The sequence below is a fragment of the Pipistrellus kuhlii genome, unplaced genomic scaffold, assembly GCF_014108245.1.
Source record: "Pipistrellus kuhlii isolate mPipKuh1 unplaced genomic scaffold, mPipKuh1.p scaffold_m20_p_8, whole genome shotgun sequence".
NCBI lineage: Eukaryota > Metazoa > Chordata > Mammalia > Chiroptera > Vespertilionidae > Pipistrellus > Pipistrellus kuhlii.
In genome coordinates this window covers 37,902,328-37,927,144 of record NW_023425584.1, presented here as the reverse complement: position 1 = coordinate 37,927,144, position 24,817 = coordinate 37,902,328, and the positions used below count along the sequence as shown (strand labels likewise).

The window sequence follows — 24,817 nt, the reverse complement described above, 5'->3', positions numbered from 1 at the left end:
AAATCTAGTAAGTAGGGAGATGAAATAACCATTAAGATTAACTAGGGCTTTTTTCTCTTAGCTAATTTTATGGACATTTTACTTTTACTTTAAGATTTTTGCTCTCTTCAGTTAGTAATAGTATAGATTTTTGCAACTATAAAGAATGATAATATAAAATTTAAAACAAAATATTAAGAAGTTTTTCTCCAAGTCACAAATTATTAATAATGATGAACATTACACTGTGTAAAAAGCTACTGAAATCAATTAACTGTAGTAGTTCCTCTGAAGAAATACTTTATATCTACAATACTATAATGCATGTCTACAATAATTACCTTACATTTACACCATACCCTTTATTTCAACTGATCTCCACAGATCTATAAACATGCCCTGTATTTCCCTATCCTACAGCTACCCTTTAATTTTAAGAAAAAGTGAAGATCTGTAATGTCTATGTTCAACTGATCATGGAGGGATGAGGACTCATGTGTAGTACCTTAATCAATAAAAAAAAATTTTCTTAAGTTCTGAAATAAATAAATAAAAGTTCAGTTGATTTACAACTTAATTTACAAAGGTTTTTTTGTGTCTTGTTTTTTACTATTTCCATTTAAACTTTCAAACAAAAATGCAGTTGCTGCAATCCAAGTACCCAAGGCCACCTGGTCTGCATTCAAGGGCAGTGACATAACCTAATTCCCTCTCAGGAGGGATATGAATGTTAGAAGACTACCATTTCCCTACTGGGCGATCCGCCCTCGTTGTCAACTATCCTACTTTTATTTCCCACCCAATCATAACTCAAAAACATGTTCAGTAGCAACCAGAGACTCATTTTTGCAGCCGACTACGTAGTTGTTTTGAAAACATTGACAATTTCCAGCTCACCCACTATTTCATAATAAAAAATAAAACACAGCCGTGCTTCCACGTACAAACCCCCTTCTGCTTCACAGCTTGTTTTAAAAAACGCCCACGAGAACTTCCCTGTAGGGCGACGACCTGCAGTAGCTACACCTGAACTCAGCCTTCCCGACCGAGTCCCTTCGCACGTGGGGACAGCAAAGCCGGCGGGGCCGCGCCCGCCCGGCGGCTCCCGGCTCCCCCGCCGGCCCGGGAGGAGCCGCGGTCCCACCTCCTGCCGCCGCCCGCGTCCAGATGTCCATTTATGTAAATGGGCCGGGTGAATGACAGACACCTTGGCACGGAACACCTCGGACTGACAGCCGGAGGCGGCCTGCCCCTCCCCCGCCCGCCCCGGTAGCTCCGCGAGCAGCCCCCCCTCACCCCCCACCCAAACACACACACACACACACACACACACACACCCCGGCGCCCACCGCGGGGGCCGCCCACCTGCTTCCAGGGATTCCAGCGGGGGCGGCGGCGGCTCCGACCCGGTGGGGGACAGGTGCTGAGGCGGCTTCTTGGTCCAAGGGTTCTCCTTCGGCGGCAGCGGCGGCGGCGGCGGCGGCGGCAGAGGCGGCTTTCCTTCGGAGCCGGCCGTCGCCTCCTCCTCCTCCTCCTCCTCCCGGGCGTCCTCGGCCGGCGGCTCCCGCGGCGGCGGCGGCGGCGGCGGCAGCGGCTCTCCGCCGAAGGGGCCCCCCGGCCCGCGCGCCCGGTGCGCCAGGTGCAGCGCCAGCGGCCTCACGGGCACGGCCGCCTGAGGCACGCTGTGGCCCAGCACCGGCGCCGGCGACGGCTCTCCCCGCGCCCCCGCGCTGGTGGCGGTGGCGGCGGCTGTGGCGGCGGCGGTGGCGGTGGCGGTGGCGGCGGCGGGGACGGCCCTCTCCTCCTTCGCCGCCTGCTTGCCCTCCTGTTCGGGCGGGGGCAGCGGCTCGGTCTGCCGGCTCAGCCCGGGCGACAGCGACTCCTTCTCAGCAGCCGCCGCCACGGCAGGCGACTCTTCCCGAGAGTGAGCCGCGGGCACCGGGGCGCGAGCGGACATGGTCCCCTTGCCCCAGCCGCCCCAGCCGCGGGAGGCCCGGGGCCAGGGAGGCCGGGGCCAGGGAGGCCGGCTGCCCGTCTCTCCGCCGGGGCACCCACTGGCTCCGGCCTGGGGCACAGAGCCCGAGAACCCGGCCGCCGTCGCCGCCGCCACCGCCGCCCGCGTCGGCCGAGGCCGTGCAGCGCCCGGGGTGCCGCCCCTCCCCGCGTCGAACGGAGCGCTAACCGCCCGTTGGCTCCGGCCGCCTCAGCGACGCACGCCCGAGCCAGCCAACCCGCGCCGGGCGCCGCGGCCGCGAGGAGCCGCGAGCCGCCGGCCGTCACCTGGCGCAGGCAGCGAGGAGCACAGCAGCCGCCGCCCGAGGACCTCTAGCGGAGTGCGGGCGGCACGCGCCCCAACAGCCGGTAACTGCTCGCGGGGCGTGAGGGGGCGGGCCGAGGGGCCGGCGGGGGCGGGGCTTCGGGGGAGCGTGACGTGGCTACTCGCCGGCCGCGGCCCTCGCCCGGCCGCCGCCCGCGGAGGCTGACGGACGTGCCCGCCCCGAGGGCCGGTCCCGCCCCAGCGGCCCGCCGAGGGGGAGGGAGGGCGAACTGGGCGACTCCCGGCTCCCGGGCTGCGGGCGCCTGGGCGGGGCGCGCACCGGGCCTCTGTGACTCGGGACGGGGCGGACCCGGTCGACGGCCGGCGGCTGGGCGGGGCGTGCTGTGCGGCGCACGTGGGACCCGGCGCTGAGGCGGAGCCGTCCCGCGGCGGGGCCCGGGGGTCTCGGGCGCCCAGCTTGGGCCGCTCCCCAAAGGGCAGGTGCCCCGGACCCGGCCGCGCTGTCCCGACGGGAATCGCCTCCCCGCCAACGTGAGAACAAGTGCCCCGACCCCTGCCTCCCCGGCGCTTGGGGCACCGCGGGCACCGGCAATCGTAAGCCTCGTCCGAAATGAAAACTGTACCATCTGTAGGCGCTGAGAAACCTTTGCCCAGGCGGTTAGCTCAGTGCGCTTCCCCGCCCCAAGCCCAACCCACAAAATGGAAAGGGCTCTTGAGTGGAAACAAAGTATCTTTTCTTAAAAAACACTTACAAATTTAATGCTGTCCCAAATGTTTTCTCCCAGGACACGTTTTGATTTTTAAAAATCCGGTAAGACCTTCCTAATTTCCACTGAAATCAACGAGCGATGACATTGGTTTCACGTGAAGTGCATTCCTGAGTTAAGACCGTTCACGTTCGGGGTGCGAGGTTGCTGGAAAAGGGCTCCGCTCCCGGGCTGTCAAACTAGACAGACGATTTGCACCTGCGGGAGTCGCACTTCGTAAAGCTAATCAGCTATGCCTATGCGAATATTACAACAGCTATAAATAAAGCCTTTCATATATAACTAGTGCCCAATTTATCTGACCTAAGCAATCTCCTAAATCCGTTTCTAGTTCAAGAGGGATGTTATTTGCACCCACAGTCCCAGAGGGGTGCCCTCTACTAGCCCCTTTATTGGTGAAGCTTTTGTGTTTTTAACTAGAAACCAGCTGCTTCTCCTCCTAATCAGCCTTTAGGAGTCCTGCTAGTTAATGCCTGACTTTTTTTCCCCAAAAGCCTATCAACACATTCACACTTGATGAGGCTCAGAGAACACAATTATATTTTACCTGTAGCTATTTAACTATCGCTGCTTAGCGATGGAGACATGAGAAACGTGTCATTAGCAATTTCTTCATTTTATGAACATAGAGTGTGCTTACACACCTAAGCTGTATGGTATAGTGTGTATTGTTAAGAATACACTCTAAATAAAGTACAATATAGTAAATACATAAACCGGTAATATCGTCATTTATTATCAAGTATTATGTCTTGCATACATAATTGTATCTGCTACTGGCAGTGCAAGTGGGTTTGTTTACACCAGCGTGACAACAAACACGAAATGTGTTGCACTATGGCATTACGATGGCTAGGAATGTTTCAGTTCCATTATAATCTTATGGGGCTACCTTCATATATATCATTCACAGAAACATTGTTAGGAGGTGCATGGCTACATATATGGGTTTAAGCGTTTCCTAAAAGGTAAGGTGACCAGACGTCCCTGGCGGGACAGTCCCGATTTTTAACAATCTTTCCAAACATCGGATTTTTTAAAACGCCGCGGGACGCGGGACAAATTGTTAGAAATCGTGGCTGTCAGCCCAAAGTGGGAGGTCTGGTCACCTTAGTTCAAGGTTGATTCAGTTGAGAAAAATGTTATGTGGGCCCGGAGGGCATGGCTGGGAGGGGGGGGGGGGGAGGAATAGGTTAACCAAAAAAATGGGCCAGGCCATCATTTTTAAAGGAGGATTTTTATCATGTAGATTGCCTTTTCCTTCTATGGAGATTACCTCATAGGAATTGACCAGAAAATCCCAAACAGGTTGATTAAGATTGTGTTTCTGGTCCAGTTTGAAACTGCAAGTAGATCAGATTTTTTAAAAATATGTTTTTGTTGCTTTCAAAGAGGAAGAGAGAAGGAGAAATAGAAACATCAATGATGAGAAATCATGGATCGGCTGCCTCCTGCATGCCCCACATGGGGATTGAGCCCACAACCTGGGCATATACCCTGACCAGGAATTGAACCATGACCTCCTGGTCTATGCTCTATTTATTCTTAACCACTGAGCAACACAGCGGGGCAGATCAAATATTTAATCTAGGCTTGGTATCATGAGATTTTAGCAAAAGTGACACCATTTTGAGACTGTGGTTTTTCACTTTAACAGTAGTTTTCCTCTTTATTATTAAAGTGAAAAACATAAAGGTTGAAGAAACACAGGAGGAAATAGTTGTGCTTGGAGAGGGACACAAACTGGAGGGTAAATATGTTCCCAAGGGGTCTGTCTATAAAGAGCTCAGCAGTAGGTATTTGGGATCTTCACTGTAGGGCAATGCCTATAATGCCAGTCAAGGAATTTGGCTACTTGGTCTTTTAAACACAGACAGCTGCTTCTCGGAAACAACCTCACCAGTCTTCTATTTGCTCCTCCATATCTGCTCTCCACCATTTCCCTCCTTTTGTGTCAGGGAAGGCTGACCTGTTAGATTGTAATAGATCCCTGACCCTCCTTTGTATCTTCCATGGGTTCAGGCAGTGGGAAGTATATGCAGGTGATTAGAGGCCAGAATATAAGTCATAGTTCTTATTACCCACAAGTTATTATCCATCCTATGGATTATTTCCCTTGGATAGGGTCATCGTTTAGCCTGGAGAAACAAGTTATTTGGTTTAAAACACTGTCATCAAGGAAATGGGAATGGAATAGCCAGGAATCAGTAGGACTGTGACAACTCTGACTGGTTTGGCTCAGTGGATAGGGCATTGGCCTGCAGACTGAAGGGTCTCTGGTTCAATTCCAGTCAAGGGCATGTACCTTGGTTGCATGCACATACCCAGAAGGGAGTGTGCAAGAGGCAGTTGATCAATGTTTCTCTCTCATCGATGTTTCTGACTCTCTTTCCTCCCTTCCTCTATGTAAAAAAATCAATAAAACATATTAAAAAAAAAAATAGGACTGTGAGAAAGCGGCATCCTTTAACCAGATTTTCTTCTCTTTTCCCAATTGTTAGAAACAAACAAGGTAAAAAAAAAAAAAAAATACAAACAAGGTGGTATCACTTGCCCCACCCCCACCTCACAACAAACGTAAATTTAATTGTTTCCAGCCCCTCCCAGGAATGTGACCTTAAGCCATCTGGTTTACCTACTTTAGTGAGGAAATCTGCTCCCGAAAGACCCCACCTTTTTCAACACAATTAGATCTTTGGTGGGATTTGAAGGAAAGTTCTGATAGCATTTGGGGGCAGCAAAAAACAGGTGTGGTGCCCAGGAACTTTTTTGAATTCTCTTGTCTTGCTGTTTCTGAAGGCCATTGGTGTTCTGAATTCCTGCTGTTTGCACTGAGCTCTTGATCTAAGATTAGGTCAGTTTGAGCTCCCAGTTTAGTTCCCCAGTTGTTTGAAATTCCTTTCTCCCAGTGCCAGTCTGAAGCCCTCATTCACTGGAGGTTACTGGTTTAGTCCTTTGCCCATTCCAGTTTGTACAATAGTTCCCATTGACTGGGGTTTGCTGGCTTAGTCCTTCCCCAGTTCTAGTCTGCAGTCCCTAAGCACAGCGTTCGGCTGGTGTAACCCACACTGGGAAAGGCTGATAGTGTGCACAGCCTTCTATTAGTCAGTCCATAGTAAGATTTCTTTGGTTACTGCTGGTTTGTTAAAGTTCACGTTTGTCTGTTTTGTTGTGTTTAGAATAAAGGCTAGTATACCATCTTCCATGTTGAGAATTGTTGGTAATTACCGTATTTTTCGGACCATAAGACGCACTTTTTTCCCCCCAGAAGTGGGGGGGGGGGGAGTCCCTGCGTCTTATGGTCCAAATATAGCCTACACATATACTTTAAAAAAAAAGTTTTTTTACTTGCCCGGCTCTGTGTGGTCTCTGTGTGCTTGCCGGGCTCTAACATGGTTCTAAATGCTGCTGTTTACTTTACAGGGTTGATTACATGTGTTTATGACTGTGATGTTGGGTTTTAATGCACATAAAATATTTTAGGACACTATTTGTTTCAGAATCTTTTTTTCTTCATTTCCCTTCTCTAAAAACTGGTGCATCTTATGGTCCGGAGCGTCTTATGGTCCAAAAAATACGGTAGTTAGGTTTGAGCAGATAATTGAATCACACCTCCTCTTGGGAACTGACCTTTAAGTCACTTCACAACTGACAATCCCTTTCCTTAGACCAAATTCCATTTCGATAAGACCACATTCCACTTGCTAAGACCATCACCCTTCCCCTCAGGACCTTGTTTGGATTCACACCTGCCCAAAGAATGCTCCACCCAGGAAAACCATCTAGAGTCCTTTAAAATCTCCGACTGCCTGTCCTTGGGTGCTGGCGCCATTTAGGAGCTCAGCTCATCTGGTATCCAGATGACCTAATAAATTTATAATCCCTTACCACTTCGGCCTCCTGCATCCCTCCTTCAGTGACCCTAACAGTTGCCACCTGGCTTTAGATTGAGTCCAACTTGTAAACTGGACTGGTTTCGTGATCAGATGTAGTCCAGTGGGAGGCCTCAGAGAAATAAAAATTTCTTTTAAATAAGGTTAGTTTCTAATGGGGGATCTCGGAAATTAAAAAAAAAAAAAAGCTGCGAACACTGGTGAGCATAGGTTGAGCATTTAAAGGATGTTAGAGCTCTCTTTACCTCAAGAACACTCCCATGATAGGTTTTAGGTACTGTGTTTCCCCGAAAATAAGACATCCTCTGAAAATAAGACCTACTTACAGGTTTCCTTCTGAGTGAAATATAAGGCATCCCCAAAAAATAAGGTCCCCCTAGGCCAAACATGAGAGATTTGGTCCACTGATTTTGAAAGAAATGGAGTCACAAGAAATTCACCAGGAAATTCAGGAATTGGATTGTTATGATGATGTTTCAGAAGATGATGACATGATTGTCATTGAATAAATGAGTAAATTCTTGATACTGTAGGATTCACAGTTTGTCTGGTTTGTGTTGACAACTACCGTACTACCATACCGTATACATTTCCTTTATTTTCATTTAACAATAAATGTGTACCATATTCTTCTTCATGGAAAAATAAGACATCCCCTGAAAATAAGACCTAGCGCATCTTTGGGAGCAAAAATTAATATAAGACACTGTCTTATTTTTGGGGAAACAGGGTATTAGTTTGGCTCCAGGAAATTCAAAGGCCTAGCTAAAGAAATTAGTTTCTTGCCGAACCGGTTTGGCTCAGTGGATAGAGCGTTGGCCTGCAGACTGGAAGGTTCTGGGCTCGATTCCGGCCAAGGGCATGTACCTTGGTTGCGGGCACATCCCCAGGAGGGGTTGTGCAAGAGGCAGCTGATGTTTGTTTCTCTCTCATTGATGTTTCTAACTCTCTCTCGCTCTCTGTAAAAAATCAATAAAATATCTTAAAAAAAGAAAAGAGTTATTGTATAATGCCAGATCTGCATATATCTAGAAAGACAAAAAATATTTTTACTAATAATCTAGAATCAAGATGGTCATTATTGGGACATTCCAGTTAAACAGATGGCTCATTTGTGAACTGCACTTGAGCAAAGTTGAACAAACAGAAATGAATGCCTGCATTAATTGGCATGCAAAAGGCCTCAGGATTCCAAAATAGATTTATGGAAGAAAAAAAAAACAGAAAAGGCTAATGAAAATTTAAAGATTTGAGGTACCTAAAACAAAAGATGATAGGATAAATGTTTTTCCCTCTTCTCCCCCATCCTTTTTCACCTGAGTACTCACATTTTAGTAATTCTCCTTCTAATCTATTTTTCCACTCTAAAGAGACTATTAGGCAGTTGCCTTTTAAAATAAAACTCCTACAGGTTGCAGACAAATCTCTCCATGAATCCTTCACCTTTTGGTCATAGGTCAAACTGAGATTCATAGTTAAGGTACTGGCCCTTTGATTCCTGTCAGGGCACATACAATAATCAACCAGTGAATGCATAAATGAGTGGAACAATAAATCTCTCAATCGTCCCCTCCTCTTGCTCCCTCCCCTTCTCCTTCTTCCTCAATTAAAAGGAAAAAAATGCCCGAGTCTCCTTGGAAGCAACCATACCAGGTCCTCCTCACTACCCAGATGGTAGCCAAACTTAAGGGCTTTTAAATAATTTAAATAAATATTTAAACAAATATTTAAAATATCCACAACTGAAGAAAACTTTCCTGACATCTGATCTTGTGCAGACGCTGGACACCTTTAACTCAAATTGACAAAGAAGAGAAGGAGCTCACATCAATGTAGACTACTGCCACACAAGATGCTGCTTAAGACCTCCTACTTTAGCTAAACATGAAACTCTTCTTTTTACTGTGACGTTTGCCTAGAAAGAGAACACCATCACCAGTAAGTATCTCCAGGCCATTACTAAAGTGGGGTCAGGGGTGGGGGGAGTTAAATCTCTAGAATTTAGGACAACTTTTTATTTCAGGCTACAAAACTTAGAATATGTGCTAAAAATGTGACCTCTGGCTTAAATGGGCAAGTGTAACAATCCCTTCGAATAAAAGTGCCACTTAGGTGGAAGTGGTTTGTGCCCTGACAGGATTTGTCTTTGTGGTGATTATTATTCTGCATGGGTCTATGAATACCTAAGTGGTTGGCAGATAACCAGGCAATGTCTCTTGGGTCCTCTAACTGCCCCTAACTTCTCACAAAGGAAGTAGGGCACTTCATAAGTCAACTCTTTTGGATTTACATCTTGAGTTAGAAAGGAGGCATTCATGATTTAGAAATGGCTTCCTTTGGCAGGCCCCTACTTCCCTATTTAGGAATAAATGTAAATGAGGTCATGACCAGGAACCTCTCCTTAACTATTGAAGATATTGATCCTTATAATGAACAATATAAACTACTGAACAAAAACAAATCCAGAGACAGAGAAATATCAATCAGACCCTCCAACTTCAGAAGGAAGGTTGGGGAGAGTGGGGGTAAGGAGGGGAGATTAACCAAAGGACTTGTGTGCATGCAAATAAGCCTAACCAATGGACACAAACAACGGGGGTGAAGGCATGAATGGGGGTGATGGGGGGAAATAATGGGGGATAAAAACACATGTAATACCTTAATCAATAAATTTTAAAAAATAAAGAATAAAAAAAAAAAGATATCAACCCTTAGACTCTGTGGCCACAGTTGTTCTTGGTAATAGGATAAACCTTGACTATCTTTTAACTGAGCAAAGAGATGTCTCAGCTGTGGTTAGTACATTCTGCTGCAGTGACATTAACATCTGTGGGGAAGCTAAAACTCTGGAGCAAGCCACTTGGTTTAAAAAGGTGACTTCAGCCAAAACCGGTTTGGCTCAGTGGATAGAGCGTCGGTCTGCGGACTGAAGGGTCCCGGGTTCGATTCCAGTCAAGGGCATGTACATTGGTTGTGGGCACATCCCCAGTAGGAGGTGTGCAGGAGGCAGCTGGTCGATGATTCTCTCTCATCGATGTTTCTAACTCTCTATCCCTCTCTCTTCCTCTCTGTAAAAAAACAATAAAAGAATATATTAAAAATATATTAAAAAGGTGACTTCTGCCCACTGGCATGGCTTAGTGGTTGAGTGTCAACCTATGCACCAGGGGATCATTGTTTGATTCCTGGTCAGGGTACATGCCTGGGATGCAAGCTCGATCCCCATTGTGGGGTGTGCAGGAGGCAGCTGATCAATGCTTCTCTCTCAGCATAGATTTCTCTCCCTCCCTCTCCCTCTCCCTCTCCAAGGTACCTGCCCTTGACCAGAATTGAACCTGGGACCATTTAGTCCACAGGCTGACGCTCTATCCACTGAGCCAAACTGGTTAGGGCTGAAGTACATTTTAAACAGGGGAAATTATACTGCTTATCCTATCTAATAAAAGAGTAATATGTAAATTAACCATCACTCTATTATACCACCAGCCACGTCATCCACCAGCCAATCAGGAGCAAATATGCAAATAAACCCAACCAAGATGGTTACAGCCACAGAGAGTAGGAGGGAGGTTTGGGTTTCCCTGGAAATGGAGGAAGCCAAGCTTTCTGCCCATCCTTGTCGCAGAGGCCTCCACTCAAGGCTACAAAGTTTCAATGATAGAAGATACATAAACCCAAACAGAAATGGTGGCAGCCACAGAGCTAGAAAGAGCAGGAGGCTAGGGTTTCCCCTGGCAATAGAGGAAGCCAAGCTTTCTGCACACCCTGGCTGGCCCAGGCCTCTGCTTAAGGCTACAAAGTTCCAATTATAGCAGATACATAAATCCCAACAAATGGCTACCACCATGGAGCAAGCAGAAGGCTTGGCTCTGCTCCAGGCTACAAAGTTTCAATTGTACAAAATAAACCCCAGATACTAGGGTCTCCGCTTGGGTCATCAGGGGGTGTGGCCAGCCTGCATACCACCACAGGCCCCTCACGAAGGCCAGCCCCCAGCCCCAAAGGAACCCCCACCCTGATCCAGGACACCCTTCAGGGCAAACCAGCTGGCCCCGACCCATGCACCAGGGCTCTATCCTATCTAAAAAAAATTAATATGCAGATTGACCATCACTCCAATACACAAGATGGCTGCCCCCATATGGACAGAAGATGGCCAGCAGGGTAGGGCAATTGAGAGGAACCAGGCTTGCAAGGGAGGGCAGTTGTGGGCAATCAGGCCAACAGGGGAAGGCAATTGGGAGGGACCAGGCCTGCAAGGGAGGGCAGCTGGGAGCAATCAAGCCTGCAGGGAAGGGCAGTTGGGAGGGACCCAGGCCTGTAGGGGAGAGCAGTTGGGGGGGGACCATGCCTGTAGGGAAGAGCAGTTAGGGGTTACCAGGCCTGCAGGGGAGGGCAGTTAGGGGCAAACAGGCTGGCAGGGGAGTTGTTAGGGGTGATCAGGCTGGCAGGCAGAAGCAGTTAAGGGTAATCAGCAAGGCAGGCAGGCGAGCAGTTGGGAGCCACAGTCCTGGATTGTGAGAGGGGTCCCAGATTGGAGAGGGTGCAGGCTGGGCTGAGGGACACGCACCTCCCCGTGCACAAATTTCATGCACCAGGCCTCTAGTAGTTATAATAATCTCCCTGATGCATTATATCCTTTCAAAAGGTTTAATTAAATGCATGTTCACAGCCACTGACCACCAGGCAAATTATCTCCTCAAGATTGGAACATCAAGACCCTGGCCTACCAATCAGCTGGTTGGAGAGTCATCCTAGTATGCCAGATTGGAGCTTTGATCACTGGTCAGTGCACACACAGGAACCATTAAATGAATATATGAATGTAGAACAAGTCAATCTCTCTCTCTCTACAATTAAAAAAAAAATCTATAAATAAAATTTAAAAAATCTGTTTCTTCCTACTTATTTGAAAAGACTGGAAAGTCAAAAAGAATGAAGAGAACTGAACCCGGTTTGGCTCAGTGGATAGAGCGTCAGACTGAAAGGTCTTGGGTTCGATTCCGGTCAAGGGCATGTACCTTGATTTCAGGCACATCCCCAGGGGGAGTGTGCTGGAGGCAGCTGATCGATGATTCTCTCTCATCGATGTTTCTAACTCTCTATCCCTCTCTCTTCCTTTCTGTAAAAAATCAATAAAATATATTTTTAAAAATCTTAAAAAAATATTAAGAGAATGACCTACTCAAGTTTGTGAACCTGAACTCATAACCTGTTTGTTTGGTAATGGAAAAGTGGAATCTAGAGCACAGGTATAGGGTTATCTTTTTAAAGAAGGGAGATAGGTGTTGTCTGGTGTGGCTTGGTTGGTTGGAGCATGGTCCTATGCAACAAAGGGTTTCAGTTTTGATTCCCAGACAGGGCACATAACTAGGTTTCGGGTTTGATCCCCAGTTAGGGTCATCACAGGAAGCAATTGATCCATGTTTCTCTTTTACATTGATGTTTGTCTCCCCCTCTCCCTTCCATTCTAAAATCAATTAAAAAAAAGGGGGGGGGGGGAGTTAGTTCTCTAGGCCCTCAGAAGTTATGAAACACCTAATTACCTTATACAAACTTGATATTCATGATTGTTCAAATGAGCCTTTGAAAGATAAATCTTGTTTTTCCTGTTTAGAGTACGCTAATATTTATCATCAGAGGATTGAACCCACTCCTTCCCCTCCCCCTGGTGTCTAAGGAAAGTAAAGTCCCACAAGAACATCAAGGTCTTTGTTTTTATTACCAGTGCAATTTAGGTTCAGGCTGGGAAAACAGAATGTGCAAATAGGTGTACTTTATGCTGGAGAGATTTCAGAGAATGCATTAGATATAGTCTGTTTCAAAGTCCTACAGTCCAAGGGAAAGATAAAACTGGAACCCAGAGATTTGTAACTTCCTATAAAATGACTTTAAAAGAGACCAATTTTTCACTGAACCAACATTACCTCCAAGTCAAAGAGCCTTGGGCCCTGTTTATCATAAAAGATGTGAGCTAAATGCTTGGATTATTACTACTTTCAATTATCTCTAACCTTCTAGTCAGGGTCAATGCTAATTGTGTTTGAAAGGCTTCACACATACCTTCCTTTCAATAAATACACTGATATATTCAATCTTAGATAATGTGAGAAGGCATGGAAGGAGGGTAAGAGATCAACCAGAAGACTTGTATGCATGCATATTAACTAACCAATGGACAGGACACTGGGGTGGTGGGGGCTTGTCCTGGGGGGTAGGAGCGGCGCAGGGGGTCGGGGGGTCAATTAGGGAAAAAGGAGACATGTGTAATACTTTAAACAATAATAAAAAAAAGGTGAGAATAAAAGCACCTCCGGGAAACTTTTCCCCTCACTTATCTGTAAAATACAAATAGGTTAAAAAAAAAAAAAAAAAAAAAGACAAAACAAAAACACCAAAAGAACAAATGAACAAAAAACAACCCCACTGTGCTTTCTATGAGAACACAGTTTCAAAACAAATATAGGTTACCTTTCTAGGTAAGTAGGAACTCTCTTAAATGTTTAAGTGTCTTGCCTAAGAACTCTCCACCAATAGTTAGGATTGATACTCTGCCTTTCCTGGCAAACTATTTAGACTTCATTTATAATGTGGGTGGAAGAAAAAAAAAAAAAAAAAAGGTTTCTGTGGAAAGTAACCTCTGGACTATCTGACCTCATGGTGGGCAATCAAGCCTGAGACCTATAAAATTCTTTAGTGAAAGGTTTTACTAAACCAGCCCTGTCCATTGTTCTTGTGCTTGTAGGTTAACACCAGTATTACCCCTGGAAGCGGGTATTAACCCTTGGGAGAGCACATAATCTTGTTAACTGTTTTGTAATCCAATCCCTGCTGGCTTTTGCCCACCACCATGAAATTTTCCTTACTTCAAATGCATAAAAGAAGCTGTGAAACTCTTATTTCAGTGTATAGGTTCCCAGCATGTTGTCTGTTTGGCTCAAACGCATAAACATTCTCTACACAGGTATGGATGTTTCTTACATTGACAAATTCTATGCCCTATTGTTTGACAATCCCTGCTCTTTGAGAAGTAGAAGTGAAAAAATTATGCTTCTTTGAACTTATTTGTAGGGTATTTTGAAAAACGGTTAAATATTACCATAATACTATCAATGGACTGACCACACTTTGAGCAGCAAAGTGCTAGGGCAGTGTTTTTCAACCTTTTTTGGGCAAAGGCACACTTGTTTCATGAAAAAAATCACGAGGCACACCACCATTAGAAAATGTTAAAAAATTTAACTCTGTGCCTATATTGACTATATATAAAGTAATTCTCTTGAATAGGAATCAAATAAACACAAAGAAAGTATTTTATAATTTATTATGAAATATTAAGCAAACAAAATAGTGAAAAATTATAAAATTCTTGTCTTGTCTGCACCTACGGCACACCAGGCAACATCCGGAACAGCGGTTGAAAAACGCTGTGCTAGGGTACATACACCTCTTTGTTTGTGGAATTACCCAGATCCTGTATGTAGAAAAACTGTTTTACTTTAGGTCAGTGGTCGGCAAACTCATTAGTCAACAGAGACAAATATCAACAGTACAACAATTGAAATTTCTTTTGAGAGCCGAAAACCGACTTCTGGGCGTGGGCCATGAAGTTTCAATCACATGGTACGTGCGCTCCTACACGTGGTATTTTGTGGAAGAGCCACACTTAAGGGGCCAAAGAGCAGCATGTGGCTCGTGAGCCACAGTTTGTTGATCACTGCTTTAGGTAGTCACAGATTCAACTTCTCCGGTTGTTTACTAGTACATTTTCTTTGACTAACAAAATCTGGTAAATCCGCACATTAGCTCTTTAGGTCCTGAGAAAATTATTTCGGATTCTTTTGGTCCAACATGTTATAATTAAAACTGTCTCAAAATTCTTCATACAATCATTTGTTTCCTAGGATTCTGTCTATATGACTATTCCTAGAATTAGGTTACCTATTCCTGCAAAACAAACTTTTCCCTATGTCTCACCTGCCATAATCTTTCCTTTTATATCCAAAGCCAGCTTCTATAGCAACCTCTCCCCAGGACCCTCATTCCCCATCTATAGTTTTCTAATTAGAAGTTTAGTTTTTTAATTTCTAAATTTTAATTGTTTGCAGTACATTTACTAGTATAAATGTAATCATATCCAATACTGAGCTATACAACATTCAGCCATGGTTTGTCAGAATGCTGGTTTCCGTGGGATCAAATAGAGGGACATTTTGGCTCGTGTAGATTAGGGCTTCCCTAGATTATTTTTATTTATTTATTTAAATTATATGTTAAAAATACGCTGAGACCGGTTTGACTCAATGGATAGAGCGTCGGCTTGGGGACTGAAGGGTCCCGGGTTCGATTCCGGTCAAGGGCATGTACCTTGGTTGCAGGCATATCCCCAGTAGGGGGTGTGCAAGAGGCAGCTGATCGATGACTCTCATCGATGTTTCTAACTCTCTATCTCTCTCCCTTCCTCTCTGTACAAAATCAATAAAATGTATTTTTTTAAAATAAAAAATTTAAAAAAATAAAAATAAAAAAATAAATTATATTTTAAAAATATATTTTTATTGATTTCAGTGAGGAGGAAGAGACAGAAACATCAATGATGAGAAGGAACCACTGACTGGCTGCCTCCTGCATGTTGGACCGAGCCCGCAACTCAGGCATGTGCCCCACCCAGAATCTAACGGAGACCCCTTGGTCCGCAGGCAGATGCTCCATCCACTAAGCCAAATGGAACAGGGCTAATTTTTTATTTTTATTTTTAATTTTTAAAAAAATATTTTTAATTGATTTTTTACAGAGAGGAATAGAGTTAGAAATACAGATGAGAGAGAAACATCAATCATCTGCCTTCTGCATAAACCCCTACTTGGGATGTGCTCGCAACCAAGGTACATGCCCTTGACTGGTGGGACCCTTCAGTCCGCAGGTTGACACTCTATCCACTAAGCCAAACCAGTTAGGGCTAATTTTTTATTTTTTTATTTAAATTCTTTACTGTTGAAAGAATTTAAGGACATTTGTCTCCTTCACCACCCTCCCACCTCCCACCCCTACCTGCTCCCGCCCCCAGCTACTTTCACCCCTCTACTGTCTGTGTCCATTGGTTATGCTTACTAAGTGTACCAGTTAATAATGTGGATTTTAGCCGAAACCGATTTGGCTCAGTGGATAGAGTGTCAGCCTGCAGACTGAAAGGTCCTAGGTTCGATTCCAGTCAAGGGCACATACCTTGGTTGCCGCACATCCCCAGTGGGGGGGGCATGCAGGAGGAAGCTGATCTATGTTTCTCTCTCATCGATGTTTCTGATTCTCTCTCTCTTCCTCCCTGTAAAAAAAACAATAAAATATATTTTAAAAAATTATACAGGTTTTGTAATCAAAGAAAACAGGATAATTCCAAGAGAAACATCATAAGTGCTTTATTCAAAGTAATGTCCATCACTAGCTACACATTTCCCCATATTTAAGGTAATTTGTGAATACCGTCCACATAGAACTTTTCTTGTTTTAAGGCAAACCATTCAGAGACCCAATTTTCCACTTCGTATGTTTTTAAGTGCAGCTCAGAAAGTGAGTGTGCCATAGATCAGAAAAGTGGTAATCTTAAGGAACAAAGTCTGGTGAATACAGCAGGTGGGTTAATATTGATACTTTCCAGGCAAGATCTTTTAAACATATCTTTAACATTTTAAGTGTGTGATGTTGCTTCATCATGAAACAAAATTACTTTGCCATGTCTTCTGGCTCATTCTGGTCGTTTCATGATCAAAGCATGGTTCAAATTGATTATTTGTCATCAGTAGTGATCAGTATTAAGGGTTTCACCTGATTTTAGAAGCTCATAACACCACACCTTCCAGATTCCACCAAATGCAGAGCATTGTCTTCTCTCCGAAGAGATTTGGCCTTGCAGTTGATGTTGATGGTAGTCCTGGATCAACCCATGCTTTTGTGCGTTTGGGATTCTCAAAATAAATTCACTTTTCATTGCCAGTCACAATTCGATGCAGAAAACTTTCTTTCATGCCTTTGAAGCAACATTTTACTGATGACTTTTTGGTTTTCCATTTGTCTTTCATTCCGTTGATGTGGCACCCATTTTCCTTCCTTTAAAATCTTTCCCACTGCTTGTAAATGATTGGAAATTGTTTGCTGAGTAATGTTTAATCTTTCTGCAAGTTGTTTTTAAGTTTGGCAGGCATCTTCAACCAATAATGCTTGTAATTATTTGTCTTCAAACTTTTTCGGTTGACCTGGATGTTCTTTGCCTTTACGTAGAAATCATCACTTTGCTGAAACCGGTTTGGCTCAGTGGATAGAGCGTCGGCCTGTGGACTGAGGGGTCCCGGGTTCGATTCCGGTTAGGGGCATGGGCACATCCCCAGTGGGGGGTGTGCAGGAGGCGGCTGGTCGATGTTTCTCTCTCATTGATGTTTCTGACTCTCTATCCCTCTCCCTACTCTCTTAAAAAATCAATAAAATATATATATATATATATATATATATATATATATATATATATATATATATATATAAAAGAAATCATCACTTTGAAAGCATTTAAACCAGTGTTCACAGTATCTTGAGATGAAGCATTTTCACCATAAGCTTCCCAAAGTATTCAGCAGCACTTTTCTTCAAAATAATGAATTATAACTTCCCACAAATACTTTTTTTAGCACGAAATTCGACATCTTTAAGTATAAAAATATCTATGATGTTAACACCTTCAGTAAATTTGACATGAAGTTTTGAAGCTTGTAAATACAAAATAGCATACATATCAAATAGCATATATATCAATATATGTGTAACACCATCTATTGAAATAAACCTGATTAACAGGTACACCTTGTATATGCATGCATATAAGTCCTTTGGTTGATCTCTTATCCCCTCTTGGTCCCCCCTACCCCCTTGAGGTTTGTCCATCTATATTCCACAAATGAGTGAGATCATGTGAATACTTAACATAATGCTCTTCAGGTCCATCCTGCTATTTCAAATAGTAAGAGTTCTTTTTTATAGCAGTGTGGTATTCCATTGTGTAGATGTACCTATTTATTTTTTGAAAGTGTAGTTTATTTATTTATTAATATATTTTCATTGATTTCAGAGAGAGAGCAAGAGATAGAAATATCAATGATAAGAATCACTGATTGTCTACCTCCTGCACACCCCCTACTGGGGATTGAGCCCACAACCTGAGCATATGCCTTTGACTAGAATTGAACCTGGGACCCTTCAGGCCATAGGTCAACACTCTACCTACCCACTGAGCCAAATTGGCTTGGGCCATTTATTGATTTTAAAGAGTAAGTGAGAAAGTGAAAGAGACAATCTATTTGTTGTTCCACTTATTTATGCAATGTGCCCTGATCAGGATTGAACCTGTAACCCTGGCATAGTGGGATGATTCTCTGAGCTATCTGGGCAGGGCCCCTCCTTAGCTTATTTATGCCTTACTTTATTTGGGTCATAATATAACTAAGGAATACATACTTCAAATTTGGATACATTAAAGATATGTGACATATTTGTTTTTTATATTTAAAATTATACTCTTGAAGATAAATCACTTTTTTAAATAAGCTTTTATTGTGAAGTATAAAATATTTAGAAATTATTTTAAAAACTTCAGTTACAATGTTAACAATTCAATATTTTTTACAAGATAAAGCACCACATTAAAAATTACCTTCATAAGAAATAATTTAAAATGCATAAAATTAATTAATAGTAATTAGATCATTAGGAAATCATGAAATTCAGAAAAATTTTCTAACCACACATCTAAATCAGGAGTCTCAAACTCAGATGTCTTTAGAGCTAAGTAGGAAACACAAAGTAGTGACATGGTCTAAAATGAGGGAGTCCAGTAGACTGTGGCAAACTGGAATGCATGCCAATCAGAACACATTTCAAATTTTGAAATATTATACATACTGGATAAAGCAACTTTGGGCTAAGCTAGTGGGTATTAACTACCCATTTGCAACTCGGCCTAAATGAATTTCTAGCAGTTTATGTAGCAATGCTCAAAATGGCAGACAGCACTGCTTTGTGTGTGTGGGTGTGTATGTACTTATATATGCATATATATATTTGGGGGGAGTAGATAAAAACTGTAAGAAAAAGTATTTTGACTTTGAATAATTAATCAGTTTAGGTAACTGCTATTATATATTCGTTTTTTTCTTCTTCTTTTTTTAAGAATTTGCTTATTTGAGCCAATGGATGAAATCCTGGGAAATAAGATCTCCAGTGCTCCCCCAGAGATACATTCTTAAAACATCTGGTTAGGAGATGAAATCTTTAAAATACCTCTCTTCTCATTTATTTGGGAAAAATTAGTTATGCCCAAGGGTTTAAATGAAATATTAAAATTTTATTCTTTTACCAATAGAAAGTCACACAACATAGTACATTATTGCTTAGTAAGAAATATTTACTACTATGCCATCAATGACTTTAGTAATTTTAAAAGATTTTTAAAATTAAAATGATGGAGGCATTAGAGTGACAAAATTTCCTTTGAAAAGGCTACAAAGGCACATTATAATTCAAATATCCTTACTAGACTAGGAATACATATTTAAATACAATCTGTAGATAATACAGATTTCAAATAAATAAACAATGCCCAAAAATATTTTCTACTTTTGAGAGTATTTTAGCTCTCAGCTTGAGAGGTTTATAAAAAGAGAGCACCAAATCTAGCCATGTAATTTTTCAATTAAAAAAAGTTATTATTTATATATTTTCTGTAAAGTTTATTTAGGATGGGTTGATTAATTTTTATGGACATTAATTTTTGAAATTAAAAGGTCAAATGATTACATTCTTGGCTTGAAAAGTGAAGTTATATATATCACGATTTACAAACCCAAAGTAAGATGCACATGTAAGAAAAAGTTAAGACACAATGTCTCAATTAATGCAATAGTTATTTCCATTGTTCATGAATTGAAAGTTGTTAAGTAGCAGAAATACATTTGGCTTTTTCCCCTCTAACCCAATATTAGGTATTTATAAAGGTTAGTCAAGTCTTTTGCAGCATGTCTGCACTCCTACATTCATTTTAATTATTAAAAGCACTTACATACAAAAGAATCAGGATATTTTAGAATTCAAAGTTAACAGGGATTTCATACATCATAAGTATTTCCATGGCAGAAAATTAAAGAGGAAAATAAGATTATAAATGTACTATGGATCCACAAAAGAAATAAACATGTTCCTCAAAGCAAGTCAGTAGTAGAAATATCATATAAAGGTATGCAATAAAAGCTTACGTATTACAAATTTTGACTCAGCAGCTCTGTATAAACCAATACAGTTTCTGTGAATACATTAATTTTAATTTAATAAACTATTCATAATTAAAAATGTAAAGTTTTCATAAGTAGAAATATTGAATATATGGGAGTCCCACAAGCAATAACAAAATACTTCAACATCATTTCACCCAAATATTGATTAAAAGTTATTCAAATGCATTCAAAGACTGACCTGTAACACTGAATTCCAGACTAAATAGGTAGCAATGAGATATATAGTGATGTCTTACTGATTTCACATTGTTAAAGGATGAAACTTCTTTTGTGAGAAGCGTGATGGCCACACTGGTTACATACAGTGATCCAATCAGTTAGCATATTTGTGCAGAAAGCGTTCAAATGCATCATAGATGGCTTGTCTAAAATAAAAAATGAAAAACTACAAGTAATTAGCAAAAAGGGGGAACATACATTGCTTTTACTTTATTTCCAAAATTACCTTTGGCTTGCAACCTGACCTCCTCTTTAAAGAACTGTCAAAAAGGCAAGTACCTGAAAGGCGGGTGTTAGGATCCATTAACTTCACCACTACTGGGAAACTTCAAATGTATTTCCAACTGATGATGCGTTCAGCACCACTTTTTCCTGTGAAGCAACTTTTTGTTGAATATCAACTGGCTACATAACTTAAAAAAATATAGTATTAAATCTATTGCATAGATTTTATATAAATACCTTTTGTTTATTAAAACATGTTCCTAGCAACTGAACTTAAAATAAAAAGCCACATTAATTTTACTAGGTACTTTAATTGGAAAGGAAGAATCAAATTCATTGCCCATTAAAAGACACTTATTTTTAACTTTTTTTTTCACATTGTGAGAGCTTATATTTTTATTTATTTATTCTAGAATTTAAAAAATGTCCTCTTGATTTTAGAGAGAGGGTGAAGAATAGAGGGATAGAAATATCAATGAGAGATAAACATCAAAGGGCTGCCTTCTGCATGCCCTCTGCTGGGGATTGAGTCCCCACTACCCAGGCATGTGTCCTGACTAGGAATTGAACCAGTGACCTCTTGTTTCATGGATTGATGCTCAACCACGAAACCACACTGGCCAACATTTTTAGAGTAGAATGCTCAGAAAATCCAAAAACAAAAGGGAAAAATAATCCATCACTCTAAAGTATCTCCTATATTTCGCTTCTCGGCCTTTTGGCTAAGATCAAGTATAGAAAAGTATCTCCTATAATGTTATCATATATTTCTGATGAGCCTGTGGGTTTTTGTTGTTTTTTTGTCAATCTTCACCCAAGGATACTTTTTCACTGATTTTTAGAGAGAGAGTAGAAGGGAAAGGGACAGAGAGAAACATCCATATGAGATAGATACATTGATTGGTTGCCTCCCACATGCACCCTGACCTGGGCAGGGGAGGGAGCCTGCAACTGAGGTATGTGCCCTTGACCAGAATTGAACCCAACTCTTTGGGCCAATGTTCTATCACTGAGCCAAACAGGTTCGGTGAGGCTTGTTTTGTTAAAATCCATACATTTGTATTTCCACCCAGTTTAAGTAATAACTATGAGAATATATTAATTCTGCATCCTACTTGGACAAAGCATTTCTCCACACCCTTAAAAAAGATAAGATTATCTTTGAAACTGGGAGCCTACTAATAGATTATGACTTCCAATATGTTGGGAAGACATAGCTTTTTATCATTTGTATTGGTCTTAGATATTTGTCCTTTATAAAATGTAACAAAAAATAAGGGAAACAAGCTAATGATGAACATTTGCATGTTGGTGTAAGCACATCAGAAATTTTATTGACTGTAGGTTAGAGAGAAGGCCCTGACATGTTTGTCCACTAGACAATTTCCTCCCAAGAGTTAGTTGTGCATACTTGCTCTACTAAAATGAATCTCTTTTACTTCCTGATGCCTAAGGTTGCAATCTGGGCTTGGGTACATGATATGAGGAAGAAAGGCATGCATATGCCTATTTAATAATTTGAAGAGTCTCTTATTCACTTGTATTAATCAATTCTAAATATCAACATAACATTATAGAGCAAATAAAGGAGTGACTTGTATTATATCTGGTAATTGAAAAGAATGATTTTTTTAAGATTCTACTCCAGTGACATCCAAACTTTATTAGGTTTTGAAATGACTGGGGGTTGGAGTGGGGGGATGAGAGTGGTTTAGGGCAATGGTCAGCAAACTCATTTGTCAACAGAGCCAAATATCAACAGTAAAACGATTGAAATTTCTTTTGAGAGCCAAATTTTTTAAACTTAAACTTCTTTTAACGCCACTTCTGCAAAATATACTCGCCCAGGCCGTGGTATTTTGTGGAAGAGTCACACTCAAGGAGCCAAAGAGCAGCAGTTTACCGACCACGGGTTTAGGGAGAACAAATAGCTAGTGACTCCACCTAAGCAATTTATTCACTCCCCTCCCCCCATTTCTGTGTAAAGGGGTTAATAACATGAAGCAACTGCTCTAGTACTTGGCACATGGTAACAGCTAACACCTCTTCCTCAAATGAAGCTTTTAAATGAGCACTTTTGAGTTTTCACAGATGACTATGATTCTTCTTCCTAACACCTCTCAGCCACACTCCCATTTAGATACATAAAAAACAAACATAATTTTGACACCGATTTACTAATGCAATCATGCAGACTCTCTGATTCACAAATATAACAGAACTTTAGACTCCACTTGAGCAACCTGAGCAACCCTAGATACTCACAATTTTTGTTTGTTTTTTTTGTTTTACTTTTGCTCTGCCAGAAAGTCACACTGCATACGTAGTGTACTCAATTACCAACTAACAGGAACTCAAATGCCAAATGCTGAATATATTTTTTAAGAAATCATACAATAAAAAGGTTTATTAAATGCTTCAGTAGAGCCGAAACCAGTTTTGCTCAGTGGATAGAGCATCGGTCTGCGGACTCAAGGGGCCCGGGTTCGATTCCGGTCAAGGGCATGTACATTGGTTGCGGGCACATCCCCGGTGGGGGGTGTGCAGAAGGCGGCTGATAGATGTTTCTCTCTCATCGATGTTTCTAACTATCTCCCATTCTCTCCATAAAAAATCAATAAAATATGTATTTTTAAAAATGTTTCAGTATATTACAGATTTAAAGAATTAGTCTGTACCTAAAAAAGATTGACATCTACAAGTTGAACTAATTAAGTAACTATACAAAGTATTTCTTAGATTAATATTATTGTAATTTAAAATATCAAAAACAGAGAAAGTACCATACAATTTCATGCATATGTAGAATTTAATGAATAAACTGAACTACCAAGCAAAATAGAGACAGACTCATAGAAAGCAGGCAGACAGCTCTGGGGGGAGGGAGCATTGAGAGAGTGGATGGTGGAAGGACTGAGTAAGAAGGGGGGGAAAATAGGCCTCATGGACACAGACAACAGTGTGGTGATTGCAGGGAGGATGGATGGAGGTGTAAGAGGGCATAGAAGGGATAAATAGTGATAGAAAAAAATAAAATCAAACATATACCACTCTCAACTTTTCTATTTTATAGCTGGAAGTTTTGGAACACTTATCATCCACAGGGCACTGACCTAAGCACTTTATGTGAACTAATTTATTTAACCACTAATGATAAATTCCAATGATACTTTTTACCATAAATTTGAATGAAAGTTGAAATAATGAAGGATAACAAAAAATGAGTTATAGAGCACAAGTTTTTATAAGTTCTAACAAATACTGGAGTCATAAAATTATTAACATTGCCTGGCCGTTGTGGCTCAGTGGTTGAGTGTTAATTCATAAACCAAGAGGTCACTGGTTCACTTCTGGACTAGGGTATATGCCTGAGTTGTGGGCTTGATCCCCAATAGGGGGTATGTATGAGGTAGCCAATTGATGGTGTTTCTCTCTATCCCTCTCCCTTCCTCTATCTACAAAATAATAATAATAATAAAAAAATAACAATAAAAATAAATAACCCTAGCTGGTTTGGCTCAGTGGATAGAGCGTCGTCTGCCTGTGGACTGAAGGGTCCTGGGTTCGATTCCAGTCAAGGGCACATGCCTGGGTTGCAGTAGGGGGGCGTGCAGGAGGCAGCCGATCAATGATTCTCTCTCATTATGGATGTTTTTCTCTCTCCCTTCCTTTCTGAAATCAACAAAAAATATATTAAAAAGGGGGGGAAAAATCAACAAAAGCAATTAAAAACAAAAACGTTACTAATATTAAAACCAATACTTGTCTTCTCATTTTAAGGTTCAACTTTTACTTGCTACTAAAAACCATTCATTGCTAGATTATTCCACAGATACTCAGGCCATTCTTAGAGAAGGATACCAGTGTGGCGGGAAAATCCTAGACAAGATTTACAAACCCTGGTGTCTCTCCTTATTCTCTAAAATACCTGGCCATTGGCATCTAAAGAGGGTAAAATCAGATTTTAAAAAAAGCATGCCTATCATATGCTACTTTCTCATTTTCTAAAAGAAAAAGAAAATAAGAGGACAAGAACGGAAAGAGTACCACAGTGTGAGAACTGAGGAAAGCAAGGAAGAAACAAGAGGACCTAGAAGATGCAATAAAAATACCCATTATTTTATG

General features: G+C 41.8%; 3 protein-coding genes and 1 pseudogene across 27 annotated transcripts in view; 2 read left to right on the top strand and 2 right to left on the bottom strand.

The window, feature by feature from the left end:
- Window positions 1-1,936, bottom strand: part of LARP1B (La ribonucleoprotein 1B) — an 81,988-nt gene extending 80,052 nt beyond the window's left edge. For 23 of the 24 annotated variants that reach the window (XR_006740667.1, XR_006740666.1, XR_006740668.1 and 20 more), the window contains exon 1: window positions 1,345-1,936. Coding sequence is in view for 18 of the 24 variants with exons in the window: in XM_036424501.2 (XP_036280394.1) it covers window positions 1,345-1,936 (592 nt within the window). In the remaining 6 variants the exon portion in view is untranslated. The remainder of the gene's footprint in view (window positions 1-1,344) is intronic. The other variant, XM_045576550.1, reaches the window with a different exon arrangement.
- On the top strand, window positions 1,935-24,817 carry LOC123651760 (basic proline-rich protein-like). The gene is made up of 2 exons (XM_045576556.1): window positions 1,935-2,340; window positions 24,473-24,817. The coding sequence occupies exons 1-2, from the start codon at window positions 1,935-1,937 to the stop codon at window positions 24,493-24,495; spliced, it is 429 nt and encodes a 142-aa protein (XP_045432512.1). The 3' UTR covers window positions 24,496-24,817.
- The window catches only part of ABHD18 (abhydrolase domain containing 18), a 36,056-nt gene continuing 30,185 nt past the window's right edge, over window positions 18,947-24,817 (bottom strand). For both annotated transcript variants that reach the window (XM_036424519.2, XM_045576553.1), the window contains one exon: window positions 18,947-20,613. In XM_036424519.2, the coding sequence (XP_036280412.1) occupies window positions 20,562-20,613 (52 nt within the window). In that variant the 3' untranslated portion in view covers window positions 18,947-20,561. The remainder of the gene's footprint in view (window positions 20,614-24,817) is intronic.
- Window positions 21,395-21,550, top strand: LOC118712000 (annotated as a pseudogene).

Bases quoted from the DNA above. Each gene is read 5' to 3' on its own strand.
- LOC123651760 (XM_045576556.1), top strand. From the start codon at position 1,935: ATGGTCCCCTTGCCCCAGCCGCCCCAGCCGCGGGAGGCCCGGGGCCAG. The intron at 2,341-24,472 runs GTAACTGCTCGC...TCTCATTTTAAG, and splicing joins GGCACGCGCCCCAACAGCCG to GTTCAACTTTTACTTGCTAC.